The 21784-nt window shown below is 55.1% G+C and overlaps 7 protein-coding genes across 9 annotated transcripts; 3 read left to right on the top strand and 4 right to left on the bottom strand.

Moving 5' to 3' along the window:
* Window positions 1–121: 121 nt before the first annotated feature.
* Window positions 122–2676, top strand: ABB37_07124 (hypothetical protein; the record flags this gene model as incomplete). The annotated part of the gene is made up of 1 exon (XM_015805649.1): window positions 122–2676. The coding sequence occupies exon 1, from the start codon at window positions 805–807 to the stop codon at window positions 2674–2676; it is 1872 nt and encodes a 623-aa protein (XP_015655655.1). The 5' UTR covers window positions 122–804.
* An 807-nt stretch (window positions 2677–3483) lies between these two features.
* On the top strand, window positions 3484–4453 carry ABB37_07123 (hypothetical protein; the record flags this gene model as incomplete). Its single annotated transcript, XM_015805648.1, has 1 exon — window positions 3484–4453. The coding sequence occupies exon 1, from the start codon at window positions 3617–3619 to the stop codon at window positions 4451–4453; it is 837 nt and encodes a 278-aa protein (XP_015655654.1). The 5' UTR covers window positions 3484–3616.
* A 2461-nt stretch (window positions 4454–6914) lies between these two features.
* On the top strand, window positions 6915–7909 carry ABB37_07122 (hypothetical protein; the record flags this gene model as incomplete). 2 transcript variants are annotated; one of them, XM_015805647.1, is made up of 1 exon in its annotated part: window positions 6915–7909. In XM_015805647.1, the coding sequence occupies exon 1, from the start codon at window positions 7073–7075 to the stop codon at window positions 7907–7909; it is 837 nt and encodes a 278-aa protein (XP_015655653.1). In that variant the 5' UTR covers window positions 6915–7072. The 2 variants fall into 2 exon arrangements, with proteins under 2 accessions (XP_015655653.1, XP_015655652.1); XM_015805646.1 differs by having other exon boundaries at window positions 6968–7909.
* Window positions 7910–12883: 4974 nt separating this feature from the next.
* ABB37_07121 (hypothetical protein) lies at window positions 12884–13534 on the bottom strand (the record flags this gene model as incomplete). The annotated part of the gene is made up of 1 exon (XM_015805645.1): window positions 12884–13534. One exon carries the CDS (start codon window positions 13532–13534, stop codon window positions 12884–12886), a length of 651 nt encoding a protein of 216 aa, XP_015655651.1.
* A 1104-nt stretch (window positions 13535–14638) lies between these two features.
* On the bottom strand, window positions 14639–16728 carry ABB37_07120 (hypothetical protein; the record flags this gene model as incomplete). 2 transcript variants are annotated; one of them, XM_015805643.1, is made up of 1 exon in its annotated part: window positions 14639–16728. In XM_015805643.1, the coding sequence occupies exon 1, from the start codon at window positions 16460–16462 to the stop codon at window positions 14639–14641; it is 1824 nt and encodes a 607-aa protein (XP_015655649.1). In that variant the 5' UTR covers window positions 16463–16728. The 2 variants fall into 2 exon arrangements, with proteins under 2 accessions (XP_015655649.1, XP_015655650.1); XM_015805644.1 differs by having other exon boundaries at window positions 14639–16695.
* A 1439-nt stretch (window positions 16729–18167) lies between these two features.
* ABB37_07119 (cystathionine beta-lyase-like protein) lies at window positions 18168–19825 on the bottom strand (the record flags this gene model as incomplete). The annotated part of the gene is made up of 1 exon (XM_015805642.1): window positions 18168–19825. Exon 1 carries the CDS (start codon window positions 19698–19700, stop codon window positions 18168–18170), a length of 1533 nt encoding a protein of 510 aa, XP_015655648.1. The 5' UTR covers window positions 19701–19825.
* A 572-nt stretch (window positions 19826–20397) lies between these two features.
* ABB37_07118 (hypothetical protein) lies at window positions 20398–21536 on the bottom strand (the record flags this gene model as incomplete). The annotated part of the gene is made up of 1 exon (XM_015805641.1): window positions 20398–21536. Exon 1 carries the CDS (start codon window positions 21394–21396, stop codon window positions 20398–20400), a length of 999 nt encoding a protein of 332 aa, XP_015655647.1. The 5' UTR covers window positions 21397–21536.
* Between the last annotated feature and the right edge of the window lie 248 nt (window positions 21537–21784).

Raw genomic sequence — 21784 nt, 5'->3', positions numbered from 1 at the left:
GGTGCGCAGCTGAACAGGCATGCCACCAAGTCTTACGGTGATGCAATCTTTTTCCTGCGCAGTAGCAATCTAAACTATTCTTCCTCTCTCTCATCTCTGTTCTCTCTTCTCCCTGTCGGCAGTACTTTCATACTCGTTGTACGTCGAGAAGCCCCTCAGAAAGCGAGGTCAACTCCGCACAGGCTGCGGCTGACGGCTCCTTCACATCTTTCCCGTGCCCACGGGTGCAGCCAGATGCAAAATAAAGCGCATAGATTCCTACTTCATCAATCTCTTCGTGTTTATTTATTCGTTTTCTTCTCTCCTGTTACTTTGTTTTGTCGTCGCGCGTGGCCTGCGGACACACACTCACACACGTAATCTCCGTTTCCGTATCGCTCTCGTCGTGGCATCGCACCTCTCCGAGACCCACAGTCCTCATAGATCACTCTGAATAGAAGCTATACATTCCTGTCCGTATTGCATTTTAGATTTTCGTGGAAGTTTTAGTAAAAGTTCTATGCTTTTTAAAACCTTTGCTTTTTCTCACCCAAGTCGATACAGCACCGCTTTTGTTGTTGCTGTTGCTGCCCTCGTGTGTGTTTTTGTTTGTGTGCGTGTGGGCGTAGCCCGAATTCTATTTCGTTAGTATTCTCTCTGTGTGGTGGTGGTGGTGGTTCGATAAACGTTGGACTTCCTCTTGTTTTTTGTTTGCGTTTACGGGGAGATCTTTTTTGGGAGATCTGAGTCGCACCTCCACACCTTTTACAGGCCTCCCTTTCCCCCTCTCCATCTTTTTTCTCCTCTCGAGCTTAACTCGCACTGATGCCGCGGAAAGTCGGTGTACAGCGGTGCGACCAAGCCGTCTTTCCCTTCTCCGTGGCCGCTGTTCCCTCTTCCTCCCCCGCCGGGGCCTCCCCCAACACGGTCGACGACGCACACCTCCGCAACGACGAGGCTCGCCTGTACCTCGCCTTGAAGCGGGACGAGCGCGTTCGTGTGCTACAGCGCGATCGGCAGAGCCACTACGACAGCTACGCCGCCCTCGCGCAGTGGTGTATCGCCCAGCGCGAGGACGGCGCTGTGGGCCTCGTCCCCGTTTCCCTGCTGCATCGCGTGCCGGGGGCCGCCTTTACCCTACGCAGCACGTCGCCAGCAGCAACAGCGACAGGACAGCAGCAGGGCGGCGTGTCATCGTTGCAGCGACGAGATGTGCGGGCACTTGAAACGAAGAGTTTGCTTCCGCAGGACACGGATGGAGAAGCAGACGTGGAAGACGAGGTCCTCCTGAGACGGCGACGACAAACAAGTCTGCAAGACAGAGTACAAGCGCTCCAGTCGTCGAGCAGGCCCGTTAAGCTTCTGCTACAAGAAAATCTACGGACGACAGCGACAGGAGCAACAACTCCCTCCTCTCCCTCTTCTTCTTCGTGCGGCCACGTCCGTCGACCAGCGCATCGCAATGCAACGACGTATCCCCCTGCGGAGGGGGCGAAGGATGAAGATGTGGAGCGTGCGCAGCTGACGGACGAGGCAGCGCACATGTCAGCAGAGCTGCTCTGGCTGCAGAGCGACGTGCTGCCTCGCTTGAGTGCCGCGTGTGAAGCTGCGCAGGTGAAGCTGCTAACCGAAGAAAAGGAAGAAAGAATGAGGACGACGGACTCTCCCTCTCGCAGTTGGACCGCCCCGAACGCGGAGTGCGGCATTGCGGCTGAGCAGCAGCGGCAACGCGTGGCGGAGCAGCTGACGGTGGCGCACGCGCTGAGGGCGTGGTTGGAACGCAAAGCCGCGCACAGCAGCGACAGGGACAGCAGTGGGGACGATGAAAACGGCGTGTTGTTCGCCGCCGACGCGCACACGCACGCCGACACGGTGAAGGTGCTCTCCTCTCGTGATTTGAATCGCCCCTCCGGCGGCGATAGTGACAAGCGCGAGAGCACGTGTTTCCCAGATGATAATAAGAACCACGTTGCGTATCGAGTGGACCACCTCTGCCGGCTCGTAGAGGAGGAGCGGGAGACGATGCGGAGCTACCGCGATCAGACGCGCGAGCTGCGGCAGCGTCTTGCCTCGCTCCATCAGTTGTCCTCTGATCTGGCGGCCGAAGAGGCGGCGCTGCAGCCGTCTGAGCTGGCGCTCAAGATCGTCGTCGCGGCGCAGGCGGGGAATGCGGACCCGTCCGCCGATCCATGGCCGCGGACGCTGCCGGGACTCACCGAGGAAGAAGACGAGGCTCTTCGCTCGTCCGTCGCGATGCGTGACAAGTACGCCCGTAAGCTGCAGGCCATCGATCCCACCTGCTTTCGTGGACCAACAACAGCGGCGAATAGCTTGGATTTGAGTGACATCAACGGTGGCCTCGTCAGCGCTAGAAGCTTAACGACAAGCACAGAGGAGAAGAATCTCTTCTCCCGCCTGCTGGACACCCCCGAACGACCAGCGAACGCACCGGCAACTGACACGGCGACTGGCGCTGGTGTGAACACCCCTCTGTCGTACGGCTCCGCGCAGGTGGTGGAGCGGCTTCGATTAGTCTTGGCGAAAGGTGATGGCGAGTATGCGCAGCTCCAAGCCAAGCTCAACACCCTACAGGAGTTCTGTGACACCTACGGCCCAACGGCGCGTGAAATTGACGCGCAGCTGCAGCGCGGTCGGCACATTCTGGCAAAGAAGCGCAACCATCTCGCGCAGCTGTAAAGCGGCGGTGTCGGGAAACACACAAAACAAAAGGGAGAGGGCAAAACAGCGACGAACACGCGGGCCGTTCTGCCACCCAAAAAGCTTCGCTGATGAACTATCCACTTTTGTAAACTGAAGATGTTGTTTCTCGTGCTGGGTGAGGAAAAGAAAAGCGATGATGTGTCGGGCAGCTGCACTCTGCGCGCTTTTGCTTTGGAAAAATTGTTTTCTTCTCCTTACACTCCTCCTTCCTCATGAGTATTGTCATTAATCCAGTTCTTTTATTTTCTCCTCTTTCCTATGTGCATATGCTGCTGTTCTCTTGGTGTTGTTGGCTTCTTTGCTCTGTACGATTTATACTGTTTTTGAGGGAAGGGGGGGGGAATAACCAAAAAGAAAGAAGTTCCAGCTGGTTTGCGTAAAGGAACGGCACCGTTTATTGCCAGCAACGCTTTTCATCACCGTTGCGGCTCATCGCACAACCGGTTTGTTCAGTTCATGCATCGCCCAAACGGTGTGTGCGTGCTCGCCACACACTCGGTGTCTCCTCTCGTCGAAGTGTCAGACCGACCCATCTTCTGGTGGAGGGGGGAGGAAGGAAAAGACAGCACGCTCCCTGGATGTGCGCGCGTTTGCTGTGGTCAAACCGACTCGTGTGCACTTACATGCGCTGCTCTTTTTGAGGGGGAGCGGGGTTGCCGTCCTTTTCCTACCTTTCAACTTTCTATTCCTCTCTCTCTCTCTCTCTTGCTGTCTCTCTGCCTGTGCCGGTACTCACCGATGCATCGGAACGCCGCTCCGCACACGACCCTACCGCCCTCGGTAGGTCATTTCTAACCCGTATTCGAGCGTTCTTTTTTTCTTCTTCTTTTGCTAGCCACAGCTATCGCCCTCTATCTTTCGCTTTCTTGACCCCCATTTTTCACTTCAACCCTCCCCGCCTCTTACTTTGTCAGCCATGCAGAATAACATGCGCACCATGAACGAGCCTCTGTCGGAGGTGAGTTCCATGCGTCCGTCGCGCCGCCCGTCCTCGATCCACCGCCGCAAGTCCAGCATCGCGGGTCACAAGGTGCTCTACATCCCGTTCCGCGAGCGCCTCTTCATCATCCTCGCCGCGGTCATCCAGGTGATCATTCTCGCTTTGCTCATCGCCTCTGCAACCACGGACGTGTTCGAGGTGGACGGCACCCGCGCCATCGAGAGCGGTGCGAACCTCACCCACGTCACCACTGCCCTCGGTGTCACCGTGACGGCGGGCTCAAAGCCGTTCTGCTACTCCCTGTGGGGTGCTCGCCACTGCGGCAAGACAGAGTTCCACACCGAGAAGTGGTACGCGGCCCGCGGTGCCGCGCATAAGGGCTTCCCGTCGCCCGTCTCCCAGACCATGATGCTTGGCGCCGCAGCCTTTGCCGTGCTCGCCGCATGCTACTCCTTCCTCAACCTCTGCGGCATCGTGGTCGTGGTCTTCCTGCAGGACTACACCGCCGTGCTGTGCGCGTGGTCCTTCTCGGTGTGGATCACCATCCTCATCTCCTGGGCCCTGAGCGTCGGCGTGTATGCGCGTGGCATGACCACCATGCCCAGCTCCACCATCCCCGGGCGGCTGGTGCACGTGAAGGACTACTGCAGGTTCACCACCTCCTTCGGCCTCACCATGGCCTGCTTTGCCCTGCACGCCTTCCAGTTCGCCTTCACCGTCGTGTACGAGCGCATGTTTGCGAAGCGCATGAGAGCGCTCGTGAAGGAGCAGAAGCAGCTGACCGCGGAGGTCCACGATCAAGCTGAGGAGTAGCCATGTGAATGAAAAAAAAATAAAGAAGGATTCCCATGGGCGCTGCAGAAATGACTCGCAGAACGAATACGTTTTCCTTTTGTTTTATATACGTTGATTATCCCCTTCACTCTATGTGTGATTTGGCTTGTTTGTTCTTGTTTGTCTTCGCTTTGTTTTCTTTTACTTGTCATTTCCCTTTCCCATAGAGGAAGGCACATTTTTTTGCTGTTGTATACCCCCCTCTTCTTCTTTCCTCTTCTTCCTCTTTCCTCCTCTTCTGCTTTCCCTGTCGGAGGTGGCGCCTCCCCTTCTGTTTTCTCACACTCGCACACGCCGTGGACCACGCTAACTTCCTGCCTCTGCGAACTTTTCCTCCTCCTCTGAGTGGTTGGTTGCTCTCTTCCGGCGAGCAACGATGCACTGCGCGATAGCGCGAGTGCGAGTGCGAGTGACACACAGACCTGCGCAGCTGCCGCATAACCTCACTGTCAGTGCTTCACTTTACTACCCTTCTTTATGTTTTATTGACTAGGCGGTTTCTTTTTCGGAGTCTCCTCTCCCCCTTCATTATATTTACCGTGTAGTGAAGACGCGTACTGACATCTTGTATGCTGCAGACGCCTTTGGAAAAGCGAGCGACGTCCGCACGCGCCTCGTGGCAGCACAGCTCTGTTTATTCATTTACCTATGCTGGCTCTTTCTCTCTCTCCTTCATTTTCTCCCCATCCCCTCTTTCTGTTGAGGAGGGGAGAGGAGGCTGCGGGAGGTGAGAATGGCGGCTGTGCAGCGGCCGCGAACGGCGGCTCTTCTTTCCGAAAAAGAAAACAGAAGCCTTCTCTGCTCTTGCCTTCACAAGTACGTCGTCGTTGTTGTTTCTGCCGGAGTGGGCATGTCGAATTGCGGAACCGCGTTTCTTTCCAATGCTGCGCTTTCGGACTCTCACTTGGAGCTTCTTCTCTTCTGTGTTCTATTTTCTTTTCTGTTGTTGTTGTTGTGCTTTTCCATTCGTTTATCCGTTTTACTGTTGCTCCTCTTCCTACCACCACCACTACTACCGGCCTCGTTGTTGTTGTCTCTGGGTGTGGCAAGTCGCCCGTAGGAAATCGAAAAGGGTGCGAGGTGCAAACCAAAAAGGCCAAGAAGTACAGGTACTGCATATATATATATATATTTATTTATCCCATCTTTATTTATTCATTTTTCTGTGTTTTTCTCTTTCTTCTTTTTGTTCTGTGACATAAATATGCAAGCGCAGCAGTGACGACGGCTATTTTGTTCTTCCTCTTCTTTGCTTATTACTCACGTCGAAACGTAGTTGATTACCTTCCCGCGTTCAGTGTTTCCCTGTGAGAACCCCTCCGTGTTTTGCTTTTTTTGCTGTTCTCCCCCCTGTAAGCGACATTACTATGCAGTGATGTTTCTCTTCTTCTTTAAAAAGACAAACAAAATAATTGATTTCGTACTCTAAGTATCTTTATTACTATTCTAGTTGTTTCTCTTATCTGTTGTTACACCTGATCTTACTAAAGACTTATACGTAAGAACCACCACACTCAAGTCTCTCCTTTATCTGTTTAGCGTCTGTCGCGGTCGCCCCACAGCACACAGGAAACGAACGGAAAGAACGCAAAACAAAAATACGGGCAACAAAGCAAGACAAGCTCAACGGCATGTGTGAGAAGCGCGATGTTGTGTGTTGTAAGAGAGGGAGCAGATGCAGCGAAAACAGATGAACCTAGCCCCTGGTCGCTGCGCAATCTGCGTGGTCCCCCGGATGGCCTTGGGTCGCCTGTGTTCGGGTCGCACGCAACGTATTTCGTTTCGCGTTTGAGGCTGTGTAATACAGCCCTGTGACTCACCCCGATCCGCTCTCTCCGCCTCTCATGATTTCTGCCTGCACGACTCTTCCGATATTGTGTTTCTCTGTGTGCCTCAACACGCTGCAATCGCCTACGCCGTCGTGGGGAAAAAAAAAAGAAAGAGACGTGTTGTTGTACCTGCCCTTTCGCCTTTAATTACCAGCAACAGAAAGAAGTCTTGTATCCGTGTGTGTGTGTGTGTTCCCTGATTTGTATATATATAGATATATATATATATATATATCTTAACGTCTGTTCTCTTTGAGCTGAAAATACTTATTGAGGAAACTGAAGCGTATCGTTCTTGTTTTTAGTGACGCTGAGAGCGATGGGAGGCGGGGTGGCGGATCAGCCGTTGTCTGGCCGAATGCCTCGTTTCGAGGAACTTCGCTTTTGGTGCCAGAGTGGTGTTGGGTTTTTCTCTCCTCTCTCTCTCTCTCCGCTGTCGGCTTTCTGTGTGTCCCGCGTTTTCCCTTTCCAAGAGGAAGCTGGCCGGTCCTTTGTTTATGAAAAGTCCGCTTTCCTGTGCGTGCGTCACATGCGTCTTGTTCTTCGCTCGGCGTTTGCATCCATTACTCCCTCTCCCTTCCCCTTCTGCGTTTTGCTCTCCGGTACCGCGAGATCACACGACGTTACACCGCGGCACGGGCTTTTCCGTTTCTTCTCACCTGCAGTAAACCTTTGCCCTGCGCACACACACCTTCTTACCCTCCCTCTCTCACCCGCATCCACATACATACCCTCTCCCCTAGAGCACGCAGTTTTATTTCCCTCAGCCATGCAGGATAACATGCGCACCATGAACGAGCCTCTGTCGGAGGTGAGTTCCATGCGTCCGTCGCGCCGCCCGTCCTCGATCTACCGCCGCAAGTCCAGCATCGCGGGTCACAAGGTGCTCTACATCCCGTTCCGCGAGCGCCTCTTCATCATCCTCGCCGCGGTCATCCAGGTGATCATTCTCGCTTTGCTCATCGCCTCTGCAACCACGGACGTGTTCGAGGTGGACGGCACCCGCGCCATCGAGAGCGGTGCGAACCTCACCCACGTCACCACTGCCCTCGGTGTCACCGTGACGGCGGGCTCAAAGCCGTTCTGCTACTCCCTGTGGGGTGCTCGCCACTGCGGCAAGACAGAGTTCCACACCGAGAAGTGGTACGCGGCCCGCGGTGCCGCGCATAAGGGCTTCCCGTCGCCCGTCTCCCAGACCATGATGCTTGGCGCCGCAGCCTTTGCCGTGCTCGCCGCATGCTACTCCTTCCTCAACCTCTGCGGCATCGTGGTCGTGGTCTTCCTGCAGGACTACACCGCCGTGCTGTGCGCGTGGTCCTTCTCGGTGTGGATCACCATCCTCATCTCCTGGGCCCTGAGCGTCGGCGTGTATGCGCGTGGCATGACCACCATGCCCAGCTCCACCATCCCCGGGCGGCTGGTGCACGTGAAGGACTACTGCAGGTTCACCACCTCCTTCGGCCTCACCATGGCCTGCTTTGCCCTGCACGCCTTCCAGTTCGCCTTCACCGTCGTGTACGAGCGCATGTTTGCGAAGCGCATGAGAGCGCTCGTGAAGGAGCAGAAGCAGCTGACCGCGGAGGTCCACGATCACGCCGAGGAGTAAGTTGCTGTGGAATTCGAAATCAATGAGGGAACATGACATGTTGGGAGCACGCGTCAGCGTACGAACACGTTTTGGAGGAAATCCTGCCGCTACGGCTCCGCATTCCTTTTCTCGCTGACGGTCGTCGCTGTCGTGCAGATATCACCGGTGAGATGGTGTCTGGTGCCGAAGGGCATTTGTATTTTAGTATTCTCGACTGCTTCCGTTGGTTCTCTTGGTATTCTGGAGTGGTGGGTACTCGTGGGCGAGCGTGTGGTGAAGCCGCATCGTCCAGCTCCTACTTAACTCCTTTTTTATTCTACTCTCTTTCTCTCTCCCCATGTCCTGAGGTTTTTAAAAAGCGGAGTTGTTTGATTCGGGACACAATCTCCCGTCTTGTTTGTGTGTGTGTGGGTGTGTTGGTTCAGTGTAGCAACGCTTCTTTCCGCTCTCTCGACCGAGGTCTTGCTGAGGCTTCGCGCGCTTTATTCTTCTTTTTCTCTTGTTGTTGTTTATAGCTTTATTCCTATTGCTGTGCTTGATTTATATGTTTGGTCTACTGTCTCCCTGTTATTCTCACATATCCTCAAAATGGGTGTTTTGTTGTCTTGGGACAGAGTAGAGTTCGTGAGCGCTGATATGACCACGGAAGCTCCTAAAAGGATTCCACGAGGCGAAGTGTATGACGACACAACCGCCATCTTGCATTACTACTCCCTTCTTTCTTTCGTTTTCTTCTTCTACCCGTGGTGGCCGTTGTCGCGGGCGTCCTTCGCACACGCCGTAGCGCGCGTTTTCTTGCCATCAGAGAGGGAAAGGGTGTTCTGGGCGGGTTCCATCTGATACGTCTTGTTTCTGTTGTTGTTGTTGTGGTGGTGGTGGTGTTGGTGTTCGCCTCTCTTTTCTCTTCATCGCACACGCACGAGCGTCCCTTCAGCCGTCGTATTTCCCAGGTCGTTCAGCTTTCTCGGTTTGGGTGTGACTGCGGAAAGAGCAGGCGACGATCGCGTGTCGTCTCATTTACGGTTTTCGCTTTCTTGATGCCAGCGGTAACAACTATTCAGAATAAATATAACAGAGTTCACAGTTGACCACTTGTTGTTTAAAAGGAAGAAGAAAAATGGAAGCCTCGCACGTCCTCACCCCTGAAAACTGCTTAGAGGCCACGATAGGTTTGGGTTCAACACGTGAGATATAAACGTAAAGGAAAAGTTTTTTTTCTCTCCAAGGAGCTGTCTCTTTTTGACAGCTTCGCTCGTTCGAAGCAATTTTTAAGTGTTTTTGTTTACTATGTGCTTTTAATATCTTTGATTAACTGCGGTGATCCTAATGCCTTTTGCATGTTGTAATCCACTTCTATTGGACGCTGTTAACAGGAAAGAAAAACTGTTTATTTATAGGGATTCCTCGCGGACACGCTGTCTCTATCACGCCGCGCGGCGCTTTTGACGGCCATGCGTTGCCACAGAGCGCGCACCTCATGTAGCCACTTCATTTAATTGACACGAGCTGTTGTAATGAAGCTGCGCCTTCGATTCCCCCACAAACACTCGCGCACCTCTCCCTCCTCTTTCCGGTTCTTCTTTCGCGCGCTTTTCCACAGCGGCGCGGCCCCGGCGCCGGCTTTTTAAAACCACACCCGCCGACCGCCCAACGATCGACTCTCCCCAGCATCCCCGCACGCGCTGGGAGAAAGCCCACGGCTTTTCATTCTTAGTTTGCGTGATTCGTACGTATTTGCAGAGAAACGGCATCGGAAAGACGCGCGCGCACGCCCTATCCAAATCAGCGCAGCGCGCCACCAAACACCATTTCTGCGGCCGAAACCGTACACCGTTAGTAGCATGCCAGTTAGACATGCGAGGCGACAAGAGAAAGGGAAGCAGCAGCGCACACATCACCGAGACACAGTAACTGCACCACTGAAGAGAACGAAGATGATGGGATGAACGACGTGGCAACGGATGCGCAAAGACGTCCTGGGCGACGATAATGAAAAACAGACGAAAAGAACCGAGAAAAGGAGAAAAAGAAGTTCAGAAGAAGAAACATGCGCTTGTCAACGAGTAGAGATGTCAGTAAAAATAGAATTGTGAAAAGTACGACGATGAAGAGGAAGACAAAGGCGAACTATGCGTACGCACCATGATCGTGCCAGGTACAATTCGGAAGGCAACTGCACCCGCAAGCTTCTGCCCAGCGGATGCCAACCGCCAGGACCGCGTGCACCGAGAGAGAACAAAGTGAAGTTGAACCTAGCGAAGAAAAATGCAACAGGTCGCCAAAACAGAGGTTTCGCGGGCGCCATCACCAGTTTTCTCGCTGATCCGCGCCTCCCCGCCGGCGAGCAGGGCGCTCTGGCGGTGGGCTGGGGCGCCCCCTAGCCCCCGCCGCCGCGGGCCAAACCCCCGGCGGGCCCGGGGGTTTAGGGTCTGGCCCCAACCGGCGGGGGCCCCGCGCCCGCCCAGAGGACAACCGGGGCCGTTGCCCAAGACGGACGCCAGGAGGCGGAAGACCCCCCTCAGCCAACCCGCGAGGTTTTCACCGCAGAGAAGACCTTTCCGAAGAAAAGGCTTATTTTTGATTTCGATTAGCGCCGACGACGGCAGGCAACGGATACAAGCTAGACAGGTTAACCGAAAATAAAACAGAATAGTCGCCTGCCAGATTTTGACGGGAGCCTACCCCGACTGCTCTTTTCAGAACCCATTTAGCTAGTACCGAAGAGAAGAAAGAATGAGGAGAGTAAAACAGTAAAAGAGAACCGTTTTGGGTTTTCTGAGGTGCAAAATAATAATAATAGGTAATATCCTCCTTAGCCTGTTGTGTTGTAGGCATCCTTTAGAGTATTTCGTGGCTTTTTGCTGAAAGCCTGCGACAGGAAAAATGGAAAGGAGCTGATACTTTCTCGTTGTTATATTTTCTACTTCTCCTCTCTTTCTCCTCCTCTTAGTCGGTTTCTGCTATCGGGATCCATTTCTTTTTCCCACCATCCCCCCCCCTTTTTCCTCCCCGCGAGTTGAAAAGCCTCAAGATGAAAGGAAGGCAAACCTCCCATTCGTAAGTGAAAAGTTATAAGTTTCTATTGATCTTTGATATATACTGAAAAAAACTACTGAACATGGAATGAATAAATCAAAACATTTAAATGAACGCTGAGATACAAATCCAGCGACATGATCCGCCTAATTAAGGATTTCCTTAACTGTCTCTCTCTTTCTCTTCCCTTCTCCCATCTTGCGCTACATAGTAGAACCGACTAAGAATTTTCCGGTCGAAAAGCCGAACAAAAAGGATAAACTTATGGGCCACTTTTCACGGAAAGGATGCGTGAAGGCGCATCAGCCAAGTTTTCTTTGGAAGGAACCTATTCTACTGAGTGGAAAAATCTGTTTTTTTTTCTGCGAGGGCTTTTCTACGCGAAGTGCAATGTCATCGAGCGCCCTTGTCGATACGGCTCTATTCTTGATAGCGGCTAAGGCCGTCGTGCTATCAATATTTATATGAAGGTTCAACCCTGCGGGAATCCATCGCAGCCAGTGATCCACCGCGAGAACCACGGTGTTCGCTTCCAGCGCGGTTATGCAGCGCCGCTCTGCTGCGGACCATGTTTCACCAACGTTCATGATTTCTTGGGGCTCGTCCCGCATCAACACCGCTCCCCAACCAACTCCAGAGGCATCGGTGTGGAGGGTCATCGTCGTCATTCTCGTTGCCATAGCTGGCGCTATCGTTCGTGGACAATTCTTCTGTACCAGCTCGTACCACTATTTAAGTTGTGCATGCCCCGTCGGGCGTGTGCAGACCGGCTCCTTCACCAGGGGAGTTGTCCGGCTGAGCGGAGACCGCCTTCGTCTAAGGAGCTTCGACACCCAATAGAACTCTGCGATGCGGATATATAGGAATGACGAGCTGCGGAGGAGTTGCGCGTACAATCGCTCCAAGTCACCGTCCGTCATGCTTGGCGTCGGACCATCAATCTTCTGGATCGTGTGATCTGCCACGCCCACTTTGAGAGCTGCGTGGTTGAAATATACCCCTCATGAAGTCAGTGACTTCTCCCGTGTAACTCTCATTCGTGTTAAGAGAGACTGGACACTCTTTTGCGGCGGTCAACATCCTCCTGAATGCTATTTGGACTGCTTGACGCGTGCCTGCGTACCGTATGTTGTCGATCCGAACGTCGATTGAGGTCAGGGCTGGCCGTTCACGGTGATTTTTTTGCCCGCACACTTCGGACGGCCTGCCACGGTGGACGTGAGAATTTGCACGATTTCCGGTGAGGCCGACTGTCCCATCAGAGGCCGCGTCAAGTACCGCTGTGTACCGCTATTCGGATCTGTTAAGACGGAGCTTTCTTGATCTCTTTCTGGGAGCTCGACCTGAAAGAAACTGGCCCTCAGGTCGTGTACGCTGCCCATCTCGGCGTTCACTGCGTCGAGATGTATCGCAACGTGTAGGAGTGGCTCGTCTGGGCGGTAGCCTTGTGCGTCCGAATAGCCGTTGCTCTTTTTCCTGACATCAGAAACTGATGTTTGCTGTGTGCTTAGGCTGTGTGCAAAGCAGTCTGCTCCAAGGAGGTGAAGGAGATCGTCCACACACTGGGGGATCTCTGGTCACATGCGTGACCTAGCTTTCTGAAAGTTGAGAGGCGCAACTTCCGACGCACCACGGATGTTGGAAGCCTTCTTCCGTGATGGCTGCTTTCTTCAGTCTCCATGCGCCTCGACCGAGATAGCCGCCGCGACCTGCGGTACCTTCTTCTATTCGTCATTTCCGTGCAGAGACAATAGCATTTGTCTGCAAGCTGATAAAGCCGGTCTTGATGGTGTTGTGCCGTGGCTGGCCGTGCGGGTTCACCGCTGTCAGTATTTTCATCAGTAGACAGTTTTCTTTCTTGTGTTTATCGGTGCTGCATCCAAAAGGGATCTGCTATGCGTTTCGCGATGTCGAGAAGGTTGTCTCACTCTTCTCCATCTTCATAACTCGTAAGAGTCATGTTGCCTTTTGGGTTCCGATCACTTTCGCTAACGGCACGTGTTCGGTGATGTAGCGAATCGTGTTGTGCATTGTGGCTTTGCCATCGCCATGCTTTGCTAACAGCGGAATGTACTTTTGCTTGCGCTGATTCTGCGCGGCGTATGCTGTGAGGAAATTCAACGCGCCTCGTTTGATTGAGTGCGCTATCAGTGCCGGACTTGCTGGTTTCGGCGTGTGGATGATCTGATGCATATTCATTGTTGTGAACTGAGTTGATGCTGGGTTGTCTGCTTTCCGGCTGCTGAGAATTTGAGCGATTCGCCCCATATCGTTTGCGTCCTCGACCCCAACTAGAGCGTAAGCCTTGTAAGGGTTCCGTGACGGTGTCTTTCCCGCGTGAAGCGCATGACAATGTGCTGCAGGTTCACCAGCAATAAATTCTCCGCCGTCAATCATTGAATATCTCCCCAACGGCCTGCCGTTTTCGACGCCTGGAGTACCGCTGCGTGCTCGCGTGACCTGTCTTTCAGCGCTTCCATGACAAGCCCTATCTCTCTCCTTGTTGCAGGTGCGGTTTGCTTCTGTGAAGTTCGGTTGATAGAGTACGTTTTCAACATCATCTTCACGGAGATGTTTTCGGTTTGCAGAAGCTTCAATATTTCTCATGCAGTCACTGCGTCGGTTGACTTTGTGTTGCTGCTGACCTTCATTTGCGTGATTGCGTTTGCAGACCGGTAGTCTGTGTTCGACTACGAGATTCTGTCGACGTCGATATTCTTGGCGTGTTTCTTGGTTGTTGCAATGCCGTGCACCAAACTGTGTCAGATGTGTCTGCGGTTCTGCCACATTCTCGGGGTGGCTCCCGCGTAACTCGTGGCCAACGTGGGTGTCGTTTTTAAGTGACTTTATTTTGGTTTCCAGACGGTTTCTTCTACTTTTTCCTTCTGCTTTTCTCCTTTCCTCTCTTTTGTAAGAGCTGCAGCCTTTACGTTTTCCTTTTTTTTCTTCGCTTGTTTTTCGTGACTGCTCAACAGTCGCAGTTTTTTGTTCGGCCCTCTCACCATCCCCCGGACGCTCTCGTCAAAACCCGGCAGGAGACTTTTTTCTCTTCGTTTCGGTTATCCTGTCTAGCTTGTATCCGTTGTCCGCCCTCATCCGTCCGAATCGAAATCAAAAAGAAGCTTTCTCGTCGGAAAAGCCTTTCCGAAGCAACCGCTCTCCATGGGACCGCTGCAAGGTTCAAAATAGGGAGGGTTCCCTGTAACTGATCTCGCATCTCTTAAAAGAAGCTTTTTTCAAACGTTCTTCTGTCTTCTGAATTCTTTTTTCGGGGGTTGGGTTGCGGCGCAGCTGCGCGTTTGCTCGTTGCTTCGGGGCCGCTCCGGCCGGCCGGGGCTGGGGGCTTTGGGCGCGCCCGGAGGGGATCTGGCCCCCCCCCCCCCCCCCCAAGGCCCCAGCCTCGCGAGGGCCGCAGGGGCAGGAAAGGCGAGGAAACGGCAGCGGAGAGACAGCAAAAGTTCGATGCGCGCCCGGCGTGGCATGTCGGCGTGAGGAGCGGCAGCGCCGGCGGTATGAAGGAGAGCGGGCGTTTCGCCCACAAACATGAAGTCTTTGACGTTGGCAGCCAGTGCGGGGTGAAACACACGTGGCGCAGTTGCTTGTTTTCTTTCTTTCTTTGCTGTTGCACGAGTGAGGGCGTTGTTGATTCGCGAGTAAGATGACGGATAAGTTCCCCAGCGGTTTTCTTTTTCCATTCCGCAACGGTGCTGACTACAGCTCCGTGCTCACCTTGTAGGCGCGTGGCACGGCGCGGACGCGGTGCGGCGTCGGCTTCGCGAGTCCAACGGGATGCGCTCGGCGAAACGCTGCCGCGCGTCGAGCCAGCGGGGCCGACAGGTGGAGCAGGCAGCGGCACGTGAAGCGAAAGACGCAGACCCACAGGACCGACAGGAGCAACACCGCGGCTCCCCAGCTCATCACGATGGTGTCGAGCCGGAGTGCGCCGTCGAGGTGGCTGCACTGCTCCAGCGGTATCGGCCGGCTCAGCAGCAGGTTGTACTGCCGTGTCTCTACAAGGTCTGCAGCACGTGGGGGGCCGCCGTAGGCCGCAGCGATGGCGCGCAGCTCACGCATTCGGTGTGCTATTTCGTTCGTGGAGTTCACAACCGTGGCCACCGCCTGCACGACGTCATTAGGGGAGAAGGTTTTCGTGTGCGCCACCCGCACCCCGATCCCGCCCTCCGCGACACGCTGGCACACGTCCGCCTGATCCGCGAAAAGGGGGAAGCCCACGATAGGGACCGCCGCCTCCATCGCCTCCAGCACCGACGCGTCACCGCAATGCGTCACGAAGGCGACGGTGTGGGGGTGCTTCAGGATCGCCATCGGCGACGACACCCAGGGCGTCTCGTAGAAACGGTTCGACGGCGGCGTGCGGGCGGCTGACACGGCGGAGCGCCGCTTCCACACAACACAGTACGGCGCGGCGGCGAGAAGACCCTCCCGCAGCGTGTCCTCCAACGAGGCGGTCGGCGCGGACAGCGTGCCCCAGTTCGCGTAGAGAACGCCCTGACGGCAGCGGTCCAAAAAGTCAGCGAGGTCAGCGGGCAGGTCGTGACGGCGGTACGGCTGGCGCTGCTCCCGCGTGTGCAGCGGACCCACTGGATGCACGTTTGGGCACAGCGGCTGGGGGATGTCCAGCCCCCACAGCGTTTGCGTGATGAGCGGCGCGTACATGCCGGCCACGTCGTACGCGTCACGAAACGGCGCTACGCCGTGTTCGGCCCGCACGCGGTTGAGGGAGCGGACGATACGCTTCGCCGCGACCATGGAGAGGAGCTTGAAGGCGAAGTTCTGCGTCCGCTGGAGAAGGTTCATGTGCCGAGGGAAGCCGAGGCCGACGGCTGGCAATAGGGGATGAAGACCCACTGAGAGCTGCGTTGTGAAAGGGAAGCTGTGCACCACTGGCAGGTTCAGCTGCCGTGACGTCGACGAACATGCGTACGTGACGATGTCGCACAACATCGTGGTGAGGGGGCGACGCTCGTGAAGGAGACGCGCTGCGTGAAGGTACTCGCCGAGCGACAGCTCGTGATGTTGGAAGAGGTTGTCGAAGAGGCGGACAAAGGACAGCGTCACGGACGAGCCTTCGCGCGTCATCGGCTGGAAGGTGGCCTCGCTAAACACCTCCGCGTGGCGGGGGACGATGATGCAGTCGACATCCAAGCTGCGGTCGGATGCTGTCTCTTGCGTATCCCCGGCCATGCTCATGTTCAACACATCGAGCGGGGCGGCGTGCCGACTGCGCTGCAGAATGACGGAGCACCACGAAGGCTCCTCAACGAACACCGACACGGCGTGCCCGCGGAAGGCGAGTTCCTCGGCGATGGCCCAGAGAGGCTTGAGGTGTCCCCACAGCGGGATCGACATGACGCCGACGTGCAGGCGAGGCGCTGCATCGGCAGCGTGGTAGAGAGGCGCGACGGCGGATGCGACCGTGCACAACACGAGAACGCAAAACAACAGCAGTAGTAGAGCCGACATAGAAATTGTTGAGGTGCCAAAGAGGCGGCGACGCAGCTGGAGAACACGCATGACCAACGCCTTACGCGCGCGTGTGCTTGTTCGACGGTTGTTCCGGGAAAGAAGAAAGAAAGCGCGATGTGCGTAGTAGCGGTGCTTCAATGAACGCGAGCGCTTGAGAGGCGCCGTTACGGAGAATTGCGAGACAAGTACACGATCGATGAACGACTATGCGAGGCACCGTACGGAGAGAAGGCCAGCACTGCGTCGAAGGGCGGGAGAGAGGCAGAGTCCGGCGTTCAGCTTCGTTTTATGCGAGGAGCGTCGAACAGGGTGCTGACAAAAAGCAGGGGAGAGGAGGAGGGAAGAAACGTCGGAGAAAGAAATGCGCTTAGATACCACACCGATCCACCAACGTGGTTTTCCTTTTCATTCTTATTATTACTTGTATTGGCCTTCAGAGTTTTTCTTGTGCGCTAGGTTTGGCTGTTCTGCTGCCTACGCATACTGCACTATGCGTAAGGGCTAGCGACCAGGAGAGCAGAGACTGACGCGTGTATTGAATTGCCGACTCCGTTTGACTGCAACTCATTAAACAAACAAAAAAGAATTTCTTTTGACATTCATTTCCTCGCACGCGCGCGTTGTCGAAAGGAAGACTTACCAGTACTTTCAAAGAAAACGAAAAAAAGACGAGAATACCGCACGCAGTGTGAATTACTGAAGAACAGACAGTCACCACTCATCTGATGAGAGGCTGCACAGAGCCCGGCTCCGCTGGTTTTGGTTTTGCGCGTAGGTGCGCTTTTGCTGACGAAAGAGTGTTCGGGGAACAGTGACAAATGAAAATTGCCTTCGAAAAACAGGAACCCCCATCATCAACAACAGCAACAGAAAAGCGGCGAAATGATGGCACAGGTGATCGATAGTAAAAAGGGCGACGACGGAGGCAGACGTGCGTGTCACGTTAAGAAATAAAATAAAAGAATCGCAGAGAAGTCGCGCGCCCATTCACAAGCGATCGGAGGCGGAGAGCAAAGACGAAGAAAGCACAAGAGAAATGTTTCACCTCCGTTCGGTACGGAAACCAGCAAAAGAAGTCAACAAACAACACACACAACAGTAACGAGGCGAAAGCGAAGCTTTGAGGGAAGAAGATGAAGCGGACGCGGAGCAAAGTGATAGAGAAACGGTTGATATACGCCCCGTATATATTCTTTCTCATCTTCTTTTTTCTCCTGTCCGTGTCAGCTAACGGTTGTACGTGAAGGCGAAAAAGGAAAAGATAGAGGATGGAGGAACTCAAACGGTTACCCAAATGATTCTCCAATGAAGCGCCTGCGCTCGCCTGCCCGCGTTGCTTCGGGACGGCGACGACGACCTGCACAGCGGCCACCACACACACGCACACGTGCGTACACCACGTGTGGTGAGCGTGGCGGGCTGTCGTCGACGACGAAAGGGAGGAGAAGAGCCGAAGCCACGAAGCCACGAAGCAGAACCGAAAACCCAAGCGCCAACGGAGGTGTTCCTCCACGTTTTTTGTGGTTTCTCTCTCGCTCTCGTCCTCTGGAAAAAATAAAATAGATGGAAAAGAATGAGCTGAGACGTGAAGAAAGAAAGGGAGAAGAAAGGGAGGGAAGGGAACATGAAAGGCAGGACCACGCCTTACAGGGCGGCCAGAAATAGAAGAGAAACGAAAACCAAAAGTTGTTTAAAAATTGTTTTCGCGCATGACAAACAATGAGGTGTCCGCTGTGCGCTTGTGTGCTCGCCCTCACGAGGAGTCGTCGCTGCCGCTGGACACCTGCGCTGCTGCAGCGATGGCCTGCGTGAGGTCCGCAAGGATGTCTTCGATCTGTTCAATGCCCACCGACAAACGAATCAGATCCGCCGGCAGTGTGCGCTTCTCCTTGGGGATGGAGGCGTGCGACAGCAGACACGGCATCTCCACCAGCGAGTTGCAGCCGCCAAAGCTGACCGTGAGCTTGAAGAGCTTGCAGGCCCGCACAAACGCGTTGGAGCGCTTCACGCTGCTGGTTTCGATGGACAAGACGCTGCCGGGGCCGGAGGTCTGCGAGCGGTGCAGGTAGAAGTTCTCCTGCGTCAGGGACGACACCTCGGGGCACGTGGCCGGGTTGATGCCGGAGTAATGCAGGCGCGAGACGACGTGCTTCTGGCGGGAGAGGAAGAGGGCCACCGCGACGGCGTTCAACTCCTGCTTCGCCACCCGAATCGACAGCGTGCGAATACCGCGCAGCAGCAGCCAGCAATCAAACGGCGCCAGCGCATTGCCCTGCGCGTTCTGCAGGAATGCAATCCGCTTCACGTCCTCCTCCGACTTTACGCAGACGATGCCGCACATCACGTCGCTGTGGCCGCACAGAAACTTGGTCGCGCTGTGGATCGAGTAGTCGCAGCCGAGGGCGAGCGGGGTGCAGCGCACCGGCGACATCATCGTGTTGTCGATGGACACCTTCACGTCGTGCTGGTGGGCGAGCTCGCAGACGGCGCGGATGTTCACAATGCGCATCAGCGGGTTCGTTGGGCTTTCCAGGTGCAGCAGCTTCGCGGACGGGTTCTCCTCGAGGCCCTGGCGCACTGCATCGATGTCCCATGTGGGGACAAAGACGACGGTGATGCCGAGACGGGAGGTGACCTGCGTAAGGAGGCGGTGCATACCACCGTAGAGGTCACTGCTCGCGAGAATCACATCCCCGGCGCTCAGCGTCGTCACGAGGGTCTGCAGAGCTGCCATGCCGGACGAGAAGGCGAAGGCCGCGTGGGCGCCTTCGAGGTTGGCGACCAGGGTCTCGATGGCGGTGCGGGTTGGGTTGCCGCTGCGGCTGTAGTCGTAAGGGCCGAACTCCTCGATGTCGGGCTGCACGAAGGTCGCGGTTTGGTAGATCGGCATCGAGCTTGGGTGGTAGGGGTCGTTCGGGCAGCCGTCGAAGATCACCACCTGCGTGCTCGGGTGCTTCGCGGCGGTGTCGAAGTGCGGCCGCTTCGGGTACGTCGGCAGCTCGCTGTAGTCTGCCCCTTTCGGGAACTTGTAGCTGACGGGCAGCATCGCCTGCTCCAGATACTGGCGCTCCTCCTCGAGGGCCGTCAGCACCGTGCGGCTGCCGTGGATCTTGGCGGCACTAATGGCGTGCATCATCTCCATCTCCGACAGCCGTTGCTTCAGCAGGTGGTTCTCGGTCTCGAGCTTCGCCACGTGCGCCTCATGCGTTCGACAGCAACAACATTTATCGCAGTCCTCGCAGGTGCTGACCGCCGCCGTTGCCGCCGTGAGTTCAGTTTGCGGCATTTATTTATATAGGAGGTCAAGAGAGCTGGAGCTGCTTCCTTGAAGGAAAAAGAAGAGAAGGTGCAAACCGGTGATGCGTGTTGGTGTGAAGGAAAGGCCTGTGCGTGTGTGTGTGTGCGAATTCTTCGCGCAGACAACGATCCGTTTAGTTACACGTGTGCGTGTGTGCGTGTGTGTGTGCAGAGAAAGCATAGCAAGGCAAAGCAGAAGGGAAAGTAAAAGCCAAAACAACGTTCAGGTGTAGAGGGCACGGAGGTGACGATCCCTGCAGAACAGCAATGACATTCATCGTTTTCATCCGTGTTCTCAACGGGACCTGAATAGCGATGCAAGTGGACAACACCCTCTCTCTTCCTCTCTCGCTCTCTGCTTTGCTCTACTCGAGATGCGCGCTGCTTTGATGAGATATGCACAGAAAAACCTTGCCAGATTCAGTTTTCCCTTTGACACGGGAGATCACACAGTGACTACAGCACTTAGTTAAACAGGTAATACGTCAGGGGTAATAGCGTTAACAAGCGACTGGGCAACACCAACGACGCCCCCTCCCTCTTCCCAAGAGAGACGCACAACATTGGGCGACAGCGTTCCTTCATCGTTTGCCGCTTGGCAAAGAAAAAAATAATACTCGTGAGTGCTTAGTAGGTTACCTTTCTCATGCCGTTGCACATACATATAAGGCTTTCTCTTTTACTTGTTACGAGAATTTCGCGTTCGAGAAGTCCATCTCCGGGTGCGCCGCCATAAACTTCTGCAGCATGTCCTGCTTCTTCTGCTCATCGGAGGTGGGCTTGCCCATCATCTTCTGCCGCTGATCGTACATCATCTTTTCCACCGTCTGGCGGGTGTCGGCGTCGAGGTCGTCCAGCTTCGAATTCTCCGGCATCACCTTCTGCAGATCAATCGCCGGATCCCCGATGAAGATCGTCTTCCACCACTCCATCGTGTTCTGCTTGTACAGGGTGATCACCACGGTGTTGCCGTCCTCGATCGTCCACATGCACTCCTCCGCGCGCACCGTGGCGTAGAGGTCGCCGTCGACAATAGGTGACTGCCCCTTCATCCCAACCGTCAGGTGGGTGCCGGTGATGACGACGGTCAGCTGCTTACCGCGGACATTAGTGGCCGGCAGCGGCACCCGCACCTCCGCCTCCTGCAGCGACTGGGAGAAGATGTACTTTTCATAGGCATAACCGTTGTCGGGGGTTGGCGGCAGACCACGCGGGGCGTCCCCTGTGTCCGCAAAGGCCTCCTTCGCCGCTGCTTCGCCGTCGTCGTCGTTCCCCTCCTTTTTGACCTTCGCCTGCGCCTCCTCGACGGCCTTCTGTGTCTTCTCCAGCTGCGCCTTGCGCTCTGCTGCCGCCTGTGCAGCCTTTGCCGCCGCCGCCGCGTTCATATCGTCCTCGTCGTGGAGGACTTCGACGCGGGAGGAGGTCGGATGGCCGGACTGCTGCTGCTGCTTCTGCGCTGCTGCCGCTGCCTCGGCCTCCTTCGCACGATGCTGCTGTTGCTGCGCCTCGGCGACGGCGATGTAGCGGTCCATCACCTGCTGAACGCTGCGGCGCGCCATGTCGGACTGCGTGAAGAAGTCCGTCTTTCGACTGAGGAAGGAGAAGAAGGTGTCGAGGATGCCGTCGATGCCTTGCTGCTGCTGGGCGATGGCCAGCAGCATGGAGTCGAAGCGCTCATCGGCCATGCTTTTTGCTGAGTGCGGCTTCGTTAGCTGTAGAAGAAAAAGAAACAAACAGACAGGAGTATCGAAAGATGAAGCGTTGAGCTGGTAACGAGGCGCGAGTGGCTGTACAGGCAACGAAGAGGGTGGTAGTGGTGATTCCTGCGTCGGTGGTGCGCACGCGTTGAAAAGGAAGAAGATTGCGTAAGATTGAGAGAGGGAGGGGAAACGCTGAAGGTTGGTCAGGTGAAACAGCAGAGGCTAGCCGTGCGTAGTTCGTACACGCTTCTGCCCTTTCTTGAAATCAATTTGTGAAGCGCACCGGCTCCCCGTTAGAACACAGAAAGCAAAGCTGCTTGAGTTCATCATTCTTATATATATATATATATATATATATATATATATATATATA

Source organism: Leptomonas pyrrhocoris (genome assembly GCF_001293395.1).
Source record: "Leptomonas pyrrhocoris isolate H10 chromosome Unknown, whole genome shotgun sequence".
Lineage (NCBI taxonomy): Eukaryota > Euglenozoa > Kinetoplastea > Trypanosomatida > Trypanosomatidae > Leptomonas > Leptomonas pyrrhocoris.
This window is presented reverse-complemented; position numbering and strand designations above follow the sequence as displayed.